General features: G+C 39.6%; 1 protein-coding gene across 1 annotated transcript; it reads right to left on the bottom strand.

Annotated features, from left to right (window-relative positions):
• Positions 1–716: 716 nt before the first annotated feature.
• Positions 717–17,838, bottom strand: LOC141800274 (glycoprotein endo-alpha-1,2-mannosidase-like protein). The gene is made up of 4 exons (XM_074682701.1): positions 16,873–17,838; positions 14,213–14,322; positions 4,208–4,284; positions 717–1,971 (listed from the first exon to the last, which is right to left on the bottom strand). The coding sequence occupies exons 1-4, from the start codon at positions 17,384–17,386 to the stop codon at positions 1,335–1,337; spliced, it is 1,338 nt and encodes a 445-aa protein (XP_074538802.1). The 5' UTR covers positions 17,387–17,838; the 3' UTR covers positions 717–1,334.
• Positions 17,839–18,206: the final 368 nt, after the last annotated feature.

Here is an 18,206-nt window from a genome sequence, read left to right as displayed (position 1 = left end):
CACCCACATCAATATCAGAGCACACTTGAAGTCTTAAATGTCTCAGTAACTAAATTTGACTTAAGTTGACAACAGAATTTCTTCAAATCAAAATGATAAAGAACAAAATTCTGAAAACAGAATCATCCTCTGATTCAGCCTGTTTTTGTTTATTTTTTGTTAAAAAAAAAAAAAGAGGTAGGGTCACTGTGTGCACAGCTTTTCTCCATGAAGGCAATCACCCCAACATTAAGATAAATCATGAATCAAGTTTATCATAATGTAAAGAAGTGAGGCTGATTTTGTCTTTAATCTTTGCACAACTAAATTTAATATCAGTGTACCGAAACTGCAAAAACGTTGATCTCATCAAATGTTAATGTCTTATTTTTTGTATTTTCTTTTTTGACTAAATATGAGCCACATTCACATGATGTGTCCAGAAACTTCGTATTTAAAGATATCAAAAGATATGAAGGATGATGCCTGAAAGTGTAACAAAAAAATCTATAAGTACTAATTTAGTTTCTTTTATTAAAATATTATTTATATTTCAAGACAGCTTAGGAAAATAGTTTTTCATACCCCATCAGCAGAATAAGGACATCTACTTTTTTCTTTCTTGGACTGTCACTGTTGTTTTTGTCTGTTTAATCATAAAGTTTCAGTTTTGGAAAAAGGATAAAGCAAAATGGCAAAAAAAAGTAGTTCAATGAAGCTGCTTTAATGCAAAGCTGTCAGGTTGTAGTTCTTTATTTCACTGATGAATGCTTCTTTTCCTTTGGTTTTATCATAATGTTGATTTTTCCACAATCCCTTCACTTGCATGCCTTTGTTACTTTGAAAATATATTCACCAGTTGTAGAAGCTTCCTGTGCCAGAGTAGAGGAAAAGTGAGCTCTACTCTGTTGTGCATAAAAGTAACCCCTAACAGCTCATCATTGATGTTGTAATTTCTATAATTTCCGCTCACAGACAGAAATGAGAGCCTTTCCTCTTGACACGTTTTTATTAACACGTCAAACAGGAACTTTAAGACAATAGTTTATTAAGTTTCATTTAGAGAACAGAGATCAGAACCAGGCCCTCTGAGCCCCTAAGACTTTTCGCCTGTCAATAAAAATGTCCAAATTGGGCTGAATTTTCCTTTATTTCTGCCGTATTTGGAAACAAAGTCACACCCACACCATGGCATATTCTTTTTGTGGATTCATACACCTGCAGAAACTCTTACTTTGTCAAGTCAGTAAAAGGTAAAATCATGTACATACACACTCCATCCATCCTGATCAGTCTCTACATTCACTCTTCTCTCTCTGATGCACTACAACATGCGACTTCAGGTCAGGGAGCACTCACATGAGCCACTGCTCCTTTTCCTTGTTGAACTGCTCGGCCCATTGCCGGGTCAGTTCCAGGTAGTGATCTGGTCCGTGAGGCTGATAGTCCAGGTAAACCCGGGTCACAGTTTTCTTAGGCACTGCCCTCTCTATCTGGGTCCCCTCGTGCCACTCATTAAATGACGTGATGGTGACCATGTCCGGCCTCACGTTCAGCGCCGCCTGCAGAGCCGTCTCATAGTACCGACCATTCACCCTGTTCCTCATGTTGTGGTTGTTCCACGGCCGGATGCTGGTGTCGATGTAACCCGGGCCGACGCTGGGGATAAAGAGCAGATTGTTGCCATCACAGAAAGCTTTGATGGCTTTCCAGTTCTGGTGAGAGGAGCCGAAGGAAAAACCGTTGGAGGCGAAGTAAGAGTACATGCCATCGAAGCCACCTGCGAGGATGTCATGCTTGTGGCGCTCCTCCACTATCAGGGCGATGAAGATGGAGTCGTAAGCCGAGCCGCGCACGCTGTGGGAGCCAGTGGGAGTCAAGAACTCTGACCAGGACTCTGGTGGAGTCAGGTAAGAGTCATAGATGTAGAAGAGAGGAAGACTTTTGCCTGTGCTGGTGGTAAACTTGTAGAAGGCTCCATGGTCTGCGTACCTTTAGGAGGAATACAAGATCAGATTCAAGAGGCTGCATAGATCACCATAGCAACATGCATCATGGGGAGGATGTTGTAAACCTTAGTAGTGATAAAGAGGCTCTAAACCTATTAAAACTTTTCTCTGGGCCCATACATTATTCTTGTTAGGGGTGCACAGATATGGAAATTTTAGCCGATATCTGATATTATTATTGCTGTTACGGCCAATAACTGATATATACTGATATCAATATTGGCTGAAAAAAAAAACAATCTGAGATGATGTGTTGAGGTAGTTCTGAGAGAAAGAGTGGCATGATCATGAGAAAAGACAACCATGGAGAGGATCAAAGGATGGAGCGCCCCAGATGAATGTGATCAAAAAAGTACTTTTTTTTTGCTTTTTGGATCAAAAACAGAAAGAGGGACATAAGAGATGAGAGTGCACTCTTCTAGGGTAGTTTTGGTGTTTATAAAGTCATAGAAAACAACTTTATTTGGGTCTTAAAAAATCATTCAAGATGCTCTGAAAATGGCTAGTAGCCATTGAGTAAATATCGGCCAATACCAATATATCATGCATCCCTAATTCTTGCATTTCAATGTGATGACAGATAGAGAAACCAAAAGAAAATGCTACAAAGTTTTGAACTTGAGGAGCAAAACTCAGGCTAATTCAATTCTTAATTTCCAAAATTTGAAATAGGGGAATATTTTACACTAGATGTCATTTATCACCTTAAAGAAACAACCATTAAATGTTCAAATTATTATTGAGATCACGTCTCTAGACCCATATTTTATACAGCAAGAATAGCAAGCCATGGAGTGTAATGAAGGAGGTCAAACTTATTGGAAGTGAACATTTCATTTAAGCCACTTTGGTGCTGTCAGTTTACAATGATAAAGAAGAAACAGCTACAAAATAATGTTCAATTTGAAACCCTAAGCAGTACTCTGAGGAGGAATTTTAATGGATGATGTCGCAAAAAAAGCTATAAGCACACATATGCTTAGCACAATTAGCAAGGAAATTCATGTTCAGTAGATTAATTTGCTGATTCATTAGAGCTGGTCCCTTGCTCACAGGTGCTACCAAATAATATATTAATCAGGCACCTGAGTGGGAGCACCTTTTGGTGCCAGAAGCTCAAAACAACAGTCAATAGCAACTGCAGAGTAAGCTGTTTGGTGCTGGCAAATGTGGTACCATGTAAAGCGGAAATAAACAAGCATAAGATTTTTTTCCAAGAAGTATTTTTACGACAAAGAGATAATTTACCAAATACAAATTTTCCCACTTTTTGTGCTAAGTTAAGTTTCTAATGACACAGTCTCAGGGTAGCAGACGCTTCATGTGTTGGCAATCTATGGAAGTGTATTGCACTCACATGACGAAAAAAACTTCTGTGTGTTTCTGAATATCTCAAATAGAGAGTTAATCTCCCTTGTTTTTCTGTATTAATGAAATACCACGACTATAAAATTCCAACAACAGTTATAGAAAGAAGCAAATAGGCCCTGGTTGTTCTGCTTAAACCAGCTTTAACAGGTATTATTCTCGTTTGCCAGCTTTGCACAGGCACCTTAAGACGTTGCAGTTGTATCATCTTGAAGCGTTATCATCTGTCTAATGTTGCAGCATTTTTTCCAAGATCAGTAGAGCAGCTAAAGCATGATTCAAGACACAGTTGCTGTAAGTGAGATCTGTTGTTAGTTCAGGAAAAAAAATGAAAACTTTAACACATTTTCTTTTCTCATTGCACTATGCTTTTGTAGATGACTGAACACTTTGGGTGCAAGTTTTTTGGCATGACTGAGAACAAAGTAGACAAAATGGTTCAAAAGGTCACCTTTTCTTTTTCTGAGAAGTTTTCCAGTGTTTGTATATACTTGTGCATGACATGAGCTAGTTTCCGTTCTTAAAAGCTTTTTAATAAGTCAGGAAACCAGACTTATATAATCAGAACTTCTGAGAGGTGCCGCTTTGGCCAAGTGCTTAAGTTGCACACTCCATAGAAAGAGGTGAGAGTCCTCACATAGATTCTAACCTGTGACTTTCACCTGCATGTCATTCCTCACTCCATCTCCTTGTTCCCTGCTCTATCAACAGTTCTATCCTCAGGGTAAAAGCATTATATTCCAAAAATATAACAAAAAAGTTTTTCTGTGAAAGAATATTAGGTTAGCACTTCATGAAATTTTAATGCCTCTCTCTTAGAGTGAGTGAGTGAGGGCTGGAAGTTTGTTTACCTGTCTATGATGTATTTGATGTTTTCATGCACGGTCTGGTCATTTCTTCCTCTATATGGCTGGAGATGAAATGCAACCTGCGAAAACACACGGAAAAATACTCAAGCTATAAGTTTTTATTGATTATGTTACTGCTAATACAAAAAAGATAGCACACTGAGCACTTACAGATAGCAAGTATTGACCCAGAGCAAACTTTCAAATCAAGAGGAGACCTCTCAGACAGAAAACAGCTCAATATGATACATATTTAAAAGTTGTGTTGTTAGAATTATGAAAAACAAGCCAGTCAGCTGTCACTCACTGCTTTGACCTCATGTGGCCTGAAAGATTGCATGACATCGGGCCTCTCTTTTCTCTACACTTGTAAACAAGTAAAGTTACCTGAATGTGGTACAAGTTCTTTAAAAAGCGATGAATAAAAGAGTGTAACACTGACTTTGGTCACAACAGATTCCTCTGTACTGGATGTGACTGTAACATACAGTCTCAGAGATCTTCAAGCATAGCCACAGCTCAGTTTGAAACATATATTTGCACTTGATAGAAAACAGTCACAGAGGAACCAGAGACCTGAAGTGACATGTACACAAAAAGTGCTTAAGTTGAATATTTTAAGGCATGGCCAGGGACTTCAGCAACTTTGAATTATGTATGATCAAAGAGAAACACTTTCCATCTCAGGCAGCAGATACTCAAGGGAAACAATGTGGAGGAAAAGAGCTTTTTTTAATATGATGGAGGTCAACAGTAAATTAATGGATGTGAGATGTCTCAGAGTGAGCTGCAGAGGGCTGACTTAGCATACAAATTCCTGTTGTAATGCAAAAACTTATAGAACATTTTAGAGACCATGGTAGAGATGATTTATGCAAAGCCACAAAACAAATTGGGAGTTAGTGTCAATTAGGTTTAACGTTTCTTATGTTTACCATATTGATTCATCAAAGGACAAAAAGGACCAAGAACAAAACTGAGATGAAGCTTATATGAATAACATCAGTTTAAATGTATAAAGTAAACCATAAAAAAGTATCTGATCAATCAGATGTGAACCAGGTGATTGCACTGGATGATGATCAGACACTATTGGTAGACAAGGTCTTTTTGCTGTTATGTTCCATGGATTTTACAGTTTTTGAGCTGATGGCTCTTTAGCGTTGTTAAATTTGCTCTGTAACTCAAGTTAGTTTGGATTTATTCTGTGCAAAAAGAAATAATGTGTTTGTTTGTTTTTTATGGAGAGGATGAAACACTTGAAGTAGTGATGTTATTTACTGTCCTTGTTTAAATAGAAATTTAAATTCCAGCTAAATGACTGGTTGAAAGGTAAAAACAAAACAACATTTGAAGATAGTCCAAATTTGTTTAATGCAGCTAATTTTGTGATGACACAATCTGCTGGTAATCATAAAAAATCAAATTCCAACTGTGACTAACACTAGCAGAGCTAGCACCACCAGCCTTATGGCCCCGTGCTGGTTAATGTCCTCATGCATGCGTTGTTTACTCTTCACCGCACTTCTTTGCATGTTTACATCCGGGTAGTAGGGTATTCTAACAACACTGCAGGGCTACAGCTGAGCTCGTGGTCGCTATGTGCTACAGCTAAACACAACGTTCGGTATTTCAGGACAACATTTTCAACCAATCAAAATTTATGTAACCAACTATTAATTCTGGTTTTGACCAGCAAGAGAACTAATGTGTATAAGTATGTACCTGGGTTGAATCTTGTGTTGGATTTCTAACAGCATTCAGTAAATATTTAACCAGCTTGATGTTAGGGCTGCAACTATTAGTTGACATGACTGAAAACGATAGTTGTAAAAATTTGTTGACATGGGAATTAAAGCATCATATTATAATGTTTTTTGATAATGGTAAATTAGATACCAGCGTGTAAAAAAACTCATCTGTCCCTGCAGTTCACTACAGGATGTGGTGGGGGCAGTATCGCTCCCAATGATTACTCAGAAATGGAGGAAGAAGTTCACATGAATTATGGCAGAGCGCATGGAAGATGCTTGAAAAAGCCAACCCAGGGCTTCAAAAGTTTGGGAACATTTTATCAAAAAACAAAATTGGCTACAATGCACCAGAAACATGCATACAGAAACAGGCAAAAAAGGGATCCAAAACAGTTTGCCAAAAATTGTGATTAATCGACCAGTCGAAAAAAAGTATCAATACATGAGCCAACATTAAAATGTTCATTAGTTGTAGGCCTACTTGCTATCTAGCTCAGTCTGGTACCTTGTGTCATGTTGTTCAGCTTTGATCAATCGTAAGTCTACCATTTATATTCCTCAGATTTATTCTTTGGTGACAGTAGAGTTAACATAATTGAATCATCTAAGTAATAAGGATGCAGCCATTTGGTACCATGGCACAGATTTCCCTCTGGACCCACGTAGTTGACAGGTAGACAAATGTTTGCCATTCCTAAAGGATTAAAGTTGGCATGGCTAAAGGGAAGAATCGCTGGCAGAGAGAACTCTAAGGCTATCCTGAATAAGATCTCATGAATGATACGTGTGAATGATGTTTAAAATAGGAACGCTGCATTGAAATGCACATGGTGATCAGCACACTTGATTTTCTTAATGGAAAAGGTACTTTTGGCAGCACTGAGTGTCACTGTGACATTGACTATAAGTGCACTAATGGATGCAAGTGGTGCTTGGAATACAGTAAAATCTGAAAATTTGTTTTAAACTGAGCATGTCTACAGAGGGGCTGCCGGACCAAAGACAGGAAAAACAGCACTACTTGTGAAACTAATGGCTATGTTGAGTGCTTTTATGTGCAACAATACACACACTGTGACGGCGTTAGAGGCCTATTGCTGGCAAAACAGCAACAGGAAGAAAGATAAAAAGAGGAATATCCTGGCAGTCAAAGCATATCATGGCCTGAAAACTGTTTATGATGCAATAACTCTCTAGACTCTCGCCCGGTTATGTGAAATCCAATATGAACCTTTCCTGAATTACCAAGGCTGTGTTAGAGGATGAAGCAAAATACTTGTCAAGCATAGAGAGGAATAAAAGCTGTTATTGTCTCCTGCTCACTGCAGCAGATCACGGGCCACCAGAAAACTCAGCTCATTTTGCAAACACACCGGCCCATTACTCTGTGGTAATTTAGAGGTAAATGAGACAGAGTTGACGCATTTTAATAGCTCATAAACATCGACGGCGAGAGGCTGGAACAACTCCAGCATGATTTATGCTGAGCAGACTGGAATTTAGTGCCATGTCATGCAGAACGAAGAGGAGGACAATGAGCCAACGCATCGAGAAAAGGTCCAGACCTTTATAACAAAGAGATCAATTTTAACAAAGTTGAGGATTTTTCTTGTGCAGGAGTTTTGGCATCGAATCTGGGTGGAAAAACAACACAGGATCATGTAAGTGTGGAAAAGTAGCCATGTGATGCTTTAGAAACAAGACACTCATGATGCACCTCTGGGTCTTATTCCCCCTGTGTACATCCTGCTTCACAGCCTCCTTGCTTGACAGAACTTTCACAGCCCCTCAGGGTGCTGATTGTTTAGGGAGGCAAACTGAGTCATGGCACCCATGATGCACATTTCGTCTCCTCTCCTCCCAGCTTCCAATACCCCCCCCACACACCCTTCCCCCATCAAACATCCCCCACCCTCCCTAGGGCAGAAGGACTGTTTCAGCTCCTCTCCAAGCTGAGGTCGAGCAGCGGCAGCAGCAGCACTGCTGTGGAGGCTCCATGTGATCTGCTCTCCAACTCTGCCGTACAAAAATACAAAATACACAAGCCATGTGTGGGCGCTGCTGAAATACTGTTCAACTTATATAATAAAGAGTACATAGCTTTTCTTGTACACCTTAACCCAAAGAGGGGTCAGTGTGTTTTTAGCTGTGTGGTGTGGGATTGTTAGTTTGAGAGTTGGATTTGTTTCTGCTGAGCCACCTCTGCTCACTATCACATTCATCTTATTGTAGGTTTGTGAGCATGCACTGAAGAGCGTGCTTCCTATTCAAACTGTAACTTAGAAGGGATTGGTGTTAAAATTGACACTTTTCTTCCCTCTTTGTTATTTTCTCATTTGTTTCTTGTTGTACCTCAAGATATTTTCTTGCAGCGAAATATCTTTCATGTTTCCGAAGACTCACTCTGTGCATTAGTTGAACAAAATCCCAGACATACTCCTCCAAAGGAATGAAGCAGCTGTCAAAGCAACATCATGCACCTCTTTCACTCTATTCAAAGAGATGCTCCTTTTCCAAATAAGCGTGATTCTAAGGAAGATTTCCTTTCATCCTCCTCCAGATAAAAAAAGTGAGTAAATAAAGTGTTGGTGGAGGCCAACAGACCTCTACACCTTCATGACTCACAACAACTTAAAATCGTGCTGTAGTCACTCAGCTATACCCGCTTTTGAGGGAGCTGTGAAAATAAGAGTCCAATAACTTTAGAGAAGATGATGGAACGCATGAAACTGAAGTGTGGTTCAGCATGTTACTGGAGACAGAGGCACTTACTTTTGCTTCATAACAGCAGAGCTGCAATGATTGGTTTGTCATTGAGTAGATTTGATTGGCTGCTATCTGTTGTCTCTCAAGAGATGAGATCATGGTCTACCACGTTGACTCTGGAGACAAACTCTGTGAAACTCTTCCCACAAAAGGCAAAAGGCTTCAGCCCATCAGGACCAAAATTCCACACCATTTCCCCTGACGAAAACCCTCAATCATACACACAGACACCAAACATTACAGAGATATTGAGCTCCTTGATCAGATTTATTATCCCCACCAAGGAGGTTATGTTTTTGGGAGTTGGTCTGTCTGTCTGTCTGTCTGTCTGTCTGTCTGCCTGTGAACAACAAACGGATCATGACGAGATCAGGAAATGTTCAAAATGGGATAGGGAAGAAGTGATTACATTTTGGAGGTGATCCGAATCGCCGTCTGGATCCAGGACTTTTTTTGATTGAATCCAGGATTCTTTATCATTGTGAGATAGGGCCTTTTTCACCATATGTGTATACAACTCCATGATAAATGGCTGGATTGCTTTGCAAAACAATACAAAGCAAGGTCACCATAATTTCTACAATCCAGATCCTGGCAAAATTCTGGATACTAAGATCCGGAACATGAAATGTGTACTGGGTCATCATAATTTTCAACACTTTCAGGTAAAAAATTATTGTACAAACCTGCAACTAACACCAATTGTAGCAGACAGTCTGCTGAAAGGGAGTATAGCATTAAAGTAGGACTGAAGTGTTGCATGACAATCACAATATGCTTGGCGGAGGTCTGCGCTCTCTGAGTGCTTTTCTAGTTGTATTATATTAACATGAACTGGAGTCAAGTTATGACTATTGCACTGTATACTAGATCTAATTTATGGGTTGTTGCACTCAGCCTCATCTTGCACTTTTCTGCACTTACAACCTTCTGTACAAAGGTTTCTTCTACTCAACATTCCTTAAATAGGGAAAAATAGATAATAATTTACATATTTTCACATAGTTATAAAATAACAATGTAAAAAATAGTCAAAATCTTTATGAGATCTTAACAACGTCTTGTTTAAATGATGGGGTCATCATGTGAGGACCTCCTAACTGATTTGTACTATGTCAGAGAGGTGGACCTGAAACACCTAAGTCTGCACATAGTTTAAACAGGCCTCTAGGGGGCTGACCAATCAGAGGGATGGGGTTTTGTGGACAAGGAGCCTTAAAGAGACAGCAGCTAAATCAAAGAATTTTAGACAGAAGCTGAAATACAAGTTTTCTAAAACACCAGTAAGAGGACAGTAGGAATATATGGAGCTGTAAATCACGTGAAGCTATTACAGGGTACCAAAGGGACAAGTAATACCTAAAAAAGAAAGATGGGACCCCACTTTCACAGTTTAATACTACTGATAAATACCTTTTGCTTTTAGTCAAACTCATTTTTTGCCTAATTGCTTTTGAAATTTTTGGATGAGCAATTAGGCAAAAAAATACCTTAGATATTAGAAGAGGGGGGCAGGGAAAGTTTTGTGCTGCTTGTCTGTAACATTTGGGTGTCTTTTTAGATAGATCTACTTGAGATGAGGTTCAACAGTAAAGTTTTACCCTAGAGTCCTCTAATAGTTTTATCTGTCCATGAATCTTAAGGAGGTTAATGCCATATTCATGCTCCATTGAGCTTCACAAAACAATCTAAAGACTCATTTGCATATTCTATTTCATTTTAATCTGTCGGGCAACTTGCAGTGCTCGACCTCAGGGTGGAGGAGGAGGAGAGGCTGCTGTGACGACTGGAATAGAAAACAGAACGAGAGGCAAAAAACAGTTGAGAAAAAATACATTAAGAGAAGTAAAACAATACATTTGAATCATTTGAAAGACTTTGATTCTACGCTTCCAGATGTTTCTGTCTTTGTTCTTTGTAACATTGGGCCCCAGCATTATAACACTACTTTAAAGGAGTCATACAGAATGGTCTCTCTGAGGGCCTATCTCCATTTTCAGATCCTACGTGATAATGGAGCATCTGTGGGCGAGGGCTGGATTTCAGCCTGAGAAGTGTCCTTGTTCCCATTTGCAGTACATGTGTAGGTCAGGTAGTACTGAAAATACAAGAAAAACTGTCAGTACGGAAAGGAGAAGCAGGCAGAACCCAAACTACTGTAATAACCTCCCATAGCTTGCACTCTACTTTGAAAAGTCTTGAGCAAATTGCATTATTTGAGAAACTGTATGCCTGTTTATTAAAAAGTGATCATAAAAAGCTTCTTTGTTCAGGTTTCAAAGGAAGCCATTGAAAACACTGTGTAATTTACTATCAACAGTGAAGCTGAGACTCATCAGAAACAGATGGATAGGCACCACTCTAAGCAATTTAATAAACCAAGAAATGATTATCTACAGAGGCATTTATCATCATTAAATGTCAGCTGATTGGTTCAGAGGGTGACAAGGAAGTAATTTTTAAAACAAATCTGCTTTTTAATTTTCAAAAGCATTTCTTAAACTGGCCCCTAAAGTACATTACAGATTGACCAGCTCTGACATTTTTTCTGGCTGTTCCCTTTTCTCCTGTGGGACCGTCTGTCCTCCTCACTTGGATGTCCCTCTTTCCTCCCAGTAGAAAAGAGCAAAGGCATTTTTCATGATTCTTGCTTGAGAAAATTTGCATTAGAGTTCCAAAACGATCAGAGCCAAAGCTCTTTACGTCGTCAGCACTTTACTGAAATTATGCAAGATGAAGCACTCCAAAGATAAATGTCCTCCTGTGCTAGGGGAGTGGGAGGAGTTCATCAAAAGACAGAAAACCTGGAAGAAAACAAATCTGGAAGAGGATGCTGGGAAATACTACACTTAGAATTCTGCATAACAGAAACATTTTATTCAAAAGTGTTATTTGCTTTGATTGTGATTGCAAAAGATTGTGCTTGTGCTTTTTAAAAGATAAGAGCTTCCATTCATTGAAACATGTTAGGGTGATTTATAGACAACAACACGGCCTGTTGTGACACTTGCGTCCCCCAACCTTTTGATGAAAGTGTCTTGCGTGTTGAGTCACCAGTGATAATAAAACATGGCACTACATCCCTGTATGAGCTTTTCTCCTCATACCATAATGTGTAAAACCTCAACAGCTAAGCATGGTGTATAAAATCTTAGCCTTGCTTCCTCTGACCTCACTGAGATGCATTATTTCTTTGCCTGCAGCTAAACAGCAGAGATTACAAATGTGGGTTCATTTTTACAGGTTGCCCTTAAAAGCCTCAAGGTAAACACATCTCTGCTGGGACATTTTCACAAACCATTTTAACATAAGTGGAATGAAAATATTATTTTACAATGTCTGATTTTTTTCATTAATAATAATGAAGTTTATGATGAAAAGTAAATTAAGTGTGCTTTGCAGGTGACATCTCAGTATGCTTTTCTTTGGCAAACAGTCAAAATCAGTGCATAAAAGTAAGTTTGACAAAAAAATTATAAAAAAGCATTTATCTCCACACTTAAGAGGCTACTTCAAGGACACAGCTTTCACAATTTCTGCTTCAAATGTTCTACAAACTAAAAACTCATATCTATCCTTTTTTCAGCCAACCATCCAGTTCTAAACACAGAGGAATTCAAACAAAACCATACAGCAACGCTAATGCTTTTTTCTTGCAACTGCACTCCTCAAATGTCAGCTTGCTTTATTTTACACTTAAACATGTAGTGTGTTGCACAAATGCTGTTGGTGCATTATTAATGGTGCCTACCATAACATAAAAAAACTCTTACACACCTGTCCCTCTTACATGTCATTTTAAATTCATATAGAAAGCAGGCTCACTTTATCTTTTAAATGGCTTTAAAGTGCATGTTTCTCTCATGCTCATTTTACACTTTTCACTCTTATCACTGTTAATGAGTTGATGTAAAAGTGACAGATGTTTCAAGAATTATCAATCCCTGTTATTTCTATATATGGAGAACAACTGAAGGTGAATGGTATCATATTACATGTGTGCTTCCCCTGTTAAAGATTACTAAGCTCTTGATTCAGTGACAGCCAGAAGGAAACCAACATGGACTGTAGTTAATTTCCAACAACGTGCCATTTTCCAACCTAATTGGCAATTGGTCATGTGACTCTTCTAGCCCCCCACTCCTCCACTCTGCCGATATGCTCCCGAGCTCATTCAGGCCTCACTGAACAACTGATTCAGTCGCAGCAACAGCAGTTCTTTGACCTGTTTTTGCTCTGATGCTGGAGATGTCACTGCAGCTGTAAACATCTGGAGTCAAATCCCTGAGCAGCAAAGACGGCTTTAGAGGAAGCAGCGGAGCGACTTCTACAGCATTCAATCTTTTTCCCCTGTGACAAAAAGAAACTGCCACTTCTCTGTTAGACTCACCACAGCACACTGGCTTTGTTTGAGATTACTATTCTGAGAAGTATTAAGCTCTCTGCCTCAGCTCTGTGAAGCATCAGTAAGCCTTTTCTTGCTCTTGTATAACTGCGGTTTAAGTGAAATGACTAGACAGAAAAAAACAGGAATGTTTCTGCCTCTTTCTGACAGCTATTCAGAAAGAAAGAATGTCTTTCTCTCTGAAGGTGGAAACTTAACTTAAAGAAGATTAATGTTTTGATCAAATGCCCTTCTTAAATACAGCAAGGGAGAATTTTGTCTTATCAGTTTGAGCTTGTCTGTTTTGTTTAAGTGGTTTGTAGTGTATGAAAGTCTGGCTAATTACTGGAGCACCCTGAGGCTCTGTGCTTGGTCCTCTTTCAATTTCTCATTAAATAAAGCATAAACTGATGCCTGCATGAAACTCATTTTATACTTATCACTGTGCAGGAGATAATGTTGTACAATATGTTTTTAAATACGTGCTATAATGAAAACTCTGTCAAACTGGATTTCAGATGCTCTGCAACAGAGCCCAAGCATGAGGATATTGTTACAGCTCAGGAAAAACTTTAACTCATCTTACAGTTGCAAAGATACGATTATTTGGCTTCAGTAATGTTAAACAAGAAAATGTTTAAGTTTCAGCTTTTATTTTAGGATGCATAGCAGATATATCTATTGTCAAAAAAATTTAAAAAGTTCAATTTAATCAGGCTTTTGAGACAAAAATGGTAATCTTGTACACAACAGCCCTTTAGTCTTTGCTGTATGCAACCACAACATTTCTTTGATGAGTCCGAACGAGCAAGCAACATCTGTCCATGGCTAGCATCACTGTTATATTTTATTTCAAAGCAATTCTTGGAGAATACAAGCTCATCTAGCAAAGGTTATCTCAGACCACAAGACATATATCTTCTGTCCTCTATATGAACAAGGGTGGCAAGGGAACTCATCTTGTTTCTGCTGGAAATAGAAATCAAACTGATGTCTCTTGATGAAGACAATATCGAAACTCTCTGAGAAGTGCTTTGATTTTTAATTGTGTCTTTTCCTCTTGTATCAGTGTCACAAAAATTAAAAGTGTGCTGTGTCTCTTACCTTGAGGTTGTGCCTGTAAGCAGTATCCAGTATAACTGGTACTAAATCCTCAGCAGGTTCCCCGTTATCATCAGCCAGGCCAGGAGGATACCAGGACAGGACCAGAACCCCTGGGGAGGCAAAAGCTCATGAGTCTGATCATCCATCCTGGACAAACACATTGTTCAACACCTCAGAAAACATCTACAGAGGAAAATGTCTGGAGTTCATATAACCTCTGAGACTGCTTTCTTACACATTATGGATTACATGCTGGACGTAAGAAATGCTGACAATCCTGTGGGAAGAATCTGATCTGAAAACTTTAGCTTTCATAAATCAACCGTGAAGGTTTCCACGCAGCTCTTCACACACTTTTACAAACTCATTTGAGACCATCCAGTGAACACTGCCAGTTGCACTTTCATTGAACACACTTGAAGTATCTGTTCTGGAAATCCATTAGGGTAATTACTGCACATGTTGAACAAAACACAGGCAGATGGCAGACAGGTTCGTTGCAAGGTGTTGGATGCATGGACGGATAATGAGACAATGCATTCTAGGAAATAAGCCTCAGTGGACACACCAACATAAACAAAAGTTAGTTATTTTTGTCTTTCTTTGGTTTTAAACCTTTGTGGTTGGTTTGTGTCTCCTTGTAATTACTGTGCTGTTTTTTTTAATTTTTCTAAATCTGTTTGCATCTCTTTTAAGTAGAATTGCTTTGGGTTTTGATGTTTTGCAGCTGTTTGTGGTGGCGAGGTAGTAATTTAGTGAGTTTTCCCATTCCTTTGTAGCAGTTTTATCCTTTTTGCATCACTTTGTAGTCTTTCTGTTGTTGTTACAAATTTGTTTTGAGTTTTTTTTGTGCTCCTGGTCTCTATCAGATTGTCCCTCTGTCCTTTTGTGCACTGCTTATCTCTCTTTGTTGTACTTTCTTGTCAAGAAGAAATGCTTTCTTTCATCTGTGCCCCAGATAACCTCTGACTCCTTGGGCCCTTGGGTATGTGTATGATAGACCAGCTCATTATTCCATCCAGAGCTGTACACTGGCCAGTTTCCTTTTTGTATCCTAAAACCTTCCTGCTCACATACCCTGCACCTGACTGATGTATATGCATGTCATCCTTGGATCATTACTTATATCCTGTTTTAGTGGCAGTGTCTCTCTTTCTGTAAAGCATGAAGCGTAACAGCTCATAAATTCAGCAGCAAAATGCAGCCTCATGCTCTAATGCTTGTTGAGAGATAACTTCATGTAAGCCACAGCAGCTCCTGGCACCAGAGGATCCTGGCACTTGAAGGTAATTCATTAAACTCAATGCTGCTTGCTGTGGAGCTGTGTGGGACTATTATATTACAGTACCTAACCATCACTGTGTGTATTAAGAATATGGCCGCAGCTCTTCATTTTATTTATGAGCCTCGTAAAGTGGAGGGGAATCAGTCATCAAGCCAAGTGGAACTGTTTGGAGTTGTGCTGGCTGTGTTCTCTAATTTAATGGATTGTTTTAGTTAGGGATTGAGAGCCTGCGCTCCCATGATCCATCTGTCGCTGCCATGTGCAGACAGGGCGTGCTGTCTGGTCATCATTCCGGTTGGTGTACAATAACCTACTGAGCTGCAGGGCAGAAACATCAGGGCCTATCATGTGTTGGCTGCTGATAGCTGGACTCACCAAGCTGTTATTTGATATCAGGCTACAAGAGTCTGCTGTCTTTTAGAAAGGTAAAACTGGGCTGTAAAAGGCCGACAATATATCTTTCAATGCACAAATGGACACCTTTAAAAACTGTTGCAAGTCTTAAGTCCTCAGAATTTATAAAATGGCCATTATCTAGCTTGCTAGAATTTTTTTTTAATCAGCAAACTTATTTAAGTTTTCAAATTTTAAACCACAGAGCACAACCTAACCCAACCTTTGTTCATTGTTTTTATTGCAAGCATTTGTTACTGGCTTGGGGTTTTTGGACATTGGGAAAAAGCTAAAGCACCTGCAAGATACTCATACATGTATGGGAAGATCATGCAAACTACACAGAAGGGTCTTAGCCAGGAAATGAACTAGTAACCTCCTTATTGTGGTGCACCGTGCAACATGTTACTCTGGTATATGTGGTCTCGTGATGATGTGAAAATGTTACTCTATTTATGCTTACAAAATTAATAAATAACTAAAACCAACACATTTAGCTATTGGAGTTTTGAATGTTCAATGAAAAGTCTACAAGTGGGACAATTAACTTCATTAAACCGGCTGTTGTTTAAATGAAGCCTATGTCATTTTGAAATATGATAATTATGAATACTGACACTACAGACTGTTTTTCCTAAACTATAAAAAGTGTTTACAAGCTTATTACACCATGTTAAACTTTTAATTTTCAACTAATTTTCAAATTGAGATACTCATAAAAGTATACCCTTACTTTAGGCCTGATAAGTTTGTCTTTAGTACATAAATGTAGTTTTCAAATCTCTCAAGTTTGTGTCTGCGCTGTAGAAAAGAAATTCAGCACTGAGCCGAGCTTTCAGGGAGCTGTCCAGTGGATGAGTGGTGCTGAAAATGTTGAGCGCGGCAACAAACGGGGCAGCTTTGAGCTTAGATAGGACAGATTCCTGCTTCAGATACCCCAACTAGCATCGAGCTATTTTCTCGCGACACGTCTGAACTGTACCTGCGGCAGACGCTCCGATCTGCTCCATGTGGGACTCCAACACGTCTGGGTCTCTGGAGCTGTATGGACCAAGCTCGGGGTAAAAGCTAGAGCCGATGTCTTCGGGGGGCATGTGTCTCCCTCTGGGGTAGCTGGATGCTATTTTGGGGTCCCAGTGTGGAACAAGGATGTGGTCCCAATGAATGTATTTGCCGTCCATGTGAGGGTTACCATACCAAATGTGGTAAAAAATATGAACATCATAAAATATAGTACCCTCGGGACCGGAGTTAGACAAAACTGCTTTGGTGTTGCTGCCGGCAGGCTCTTGGACTTGAACCGGGGGTGAGGTGATGTCCCGGGACACGGAGCGCCGGTCCATTTTCCCTCCTATCATCGGCAGAAGCTCCAAGCCTGGAGCCAGATCCGAAAAGCCGTCAGTGGGCTTTAGGGTCCTCAGTCCCATCATAGTCCCGAAGACGAATATGGTGAAGAGGAGCAGAACTATGCAAGCTTTCCTCCGAAGTCTTGCCATGTTCGTCCGGATAAGCAGAGGCTACAGAGGGCTCAGACGGGACAAGGACCGAAATAAACCTGTCTGTGTCCTGTTCCTCAGACTTCTCGCTGGCTAAGAGCAAAATTTCAAAGTGCCCCGCATGTCATCGAGAGAATATCCAACTGATTTTAAAACTATAAATTGGCTACATGATTAAAGTCCAGCAACCATGCAGATTATATGGCACGAGTAGCGATGAGGATCTTAACTTTTCCCGCATCCCCAGCTTCCTGCATTCTGATGAGCCTCGCAATAGAGCATGTAAGGACTCAGAAAACAAAGTCTCTTGTTCTAGGTATAAGAAAGTAACCTTTGTGCTGGAGAATTCGTCTTAATGCTGTTACAGGATGGATAATCCCGGAGTGATTCCAATCAAGTCGCTCCTTTACTGTCTCTCTCCCTGAGTGGATCACTCCTCCAGCTGGCTGCCGTGTCCCGCCCATAATCTGATCTGTGCACCTGACACCGGACACATGACGCAGCGTAATGCTCTCTGGCGATGGTTTTCGGGGGTTCCCTGCATTTGTGATTGGTTGGATTCTTCTTCTCATGGATTATTTGGCGTTTTCTGGGCTGTTAAACTAATTTGTGAATCACTGGACCTCATGCAGACAAAAAATGTGTCTTGAAAGGAATATTTGGCTACATCATTTATAAGTTAAAAGACCAATGACTTTGGCAGGTAATAGTGTTGCCACTGTCACAGACAGAACCTAAGAATCGCTCATAAATCTAATCACACATCTGAAGACATTGAGAACGAAAGTAGTTATCATTACGATGATCATCAGTAACAGTT

Source organism: Halichoeres trimaculatus, unplaced genomic scaffold, assembly GCF_033239565.1.
Source record: "Halichoeres trimaculatus isolate MK-OKI-2021-1 unplaced genomic scaffold, fHalTri1.1 fHalTri1_scaffold_12, whole genome shotgun sequence".
Classification (NCBI taxonomy): domain Eukaryota; kingdom Metazoa; phylum Chordata; class Actinopteri; order Labriformes; family Labridae; genus Halichoeres; species Halichoeres trimaculatus.
This window is presented reverse-complemented; position numbering and strand designations above follow the sequence as displayed.

Coding starts and splice junctions, on each gene's coding strand:
- LOC141800274 (XM_074682701.1), bottom strand. CDS start 17,386: ATGGCAAGACTTCGGAGGAAAGCTTGCATAGTTCTGCTCCTCTTCACC. Junction 14,323..16,872: donor GATCGGAGCGTCTGCCGCAG/GTACAGTTCAGA, acceptor TTGCCTCCCCAG/GGGTTCTGGTCCTGTCCTGG. Junction 1,972..4,207: donor ATCAAATACATCATAGACAG/GTAAACAAACTT, acceptor TTCCTCCTAAAG/GTACGCAGACCATGGAGCCT.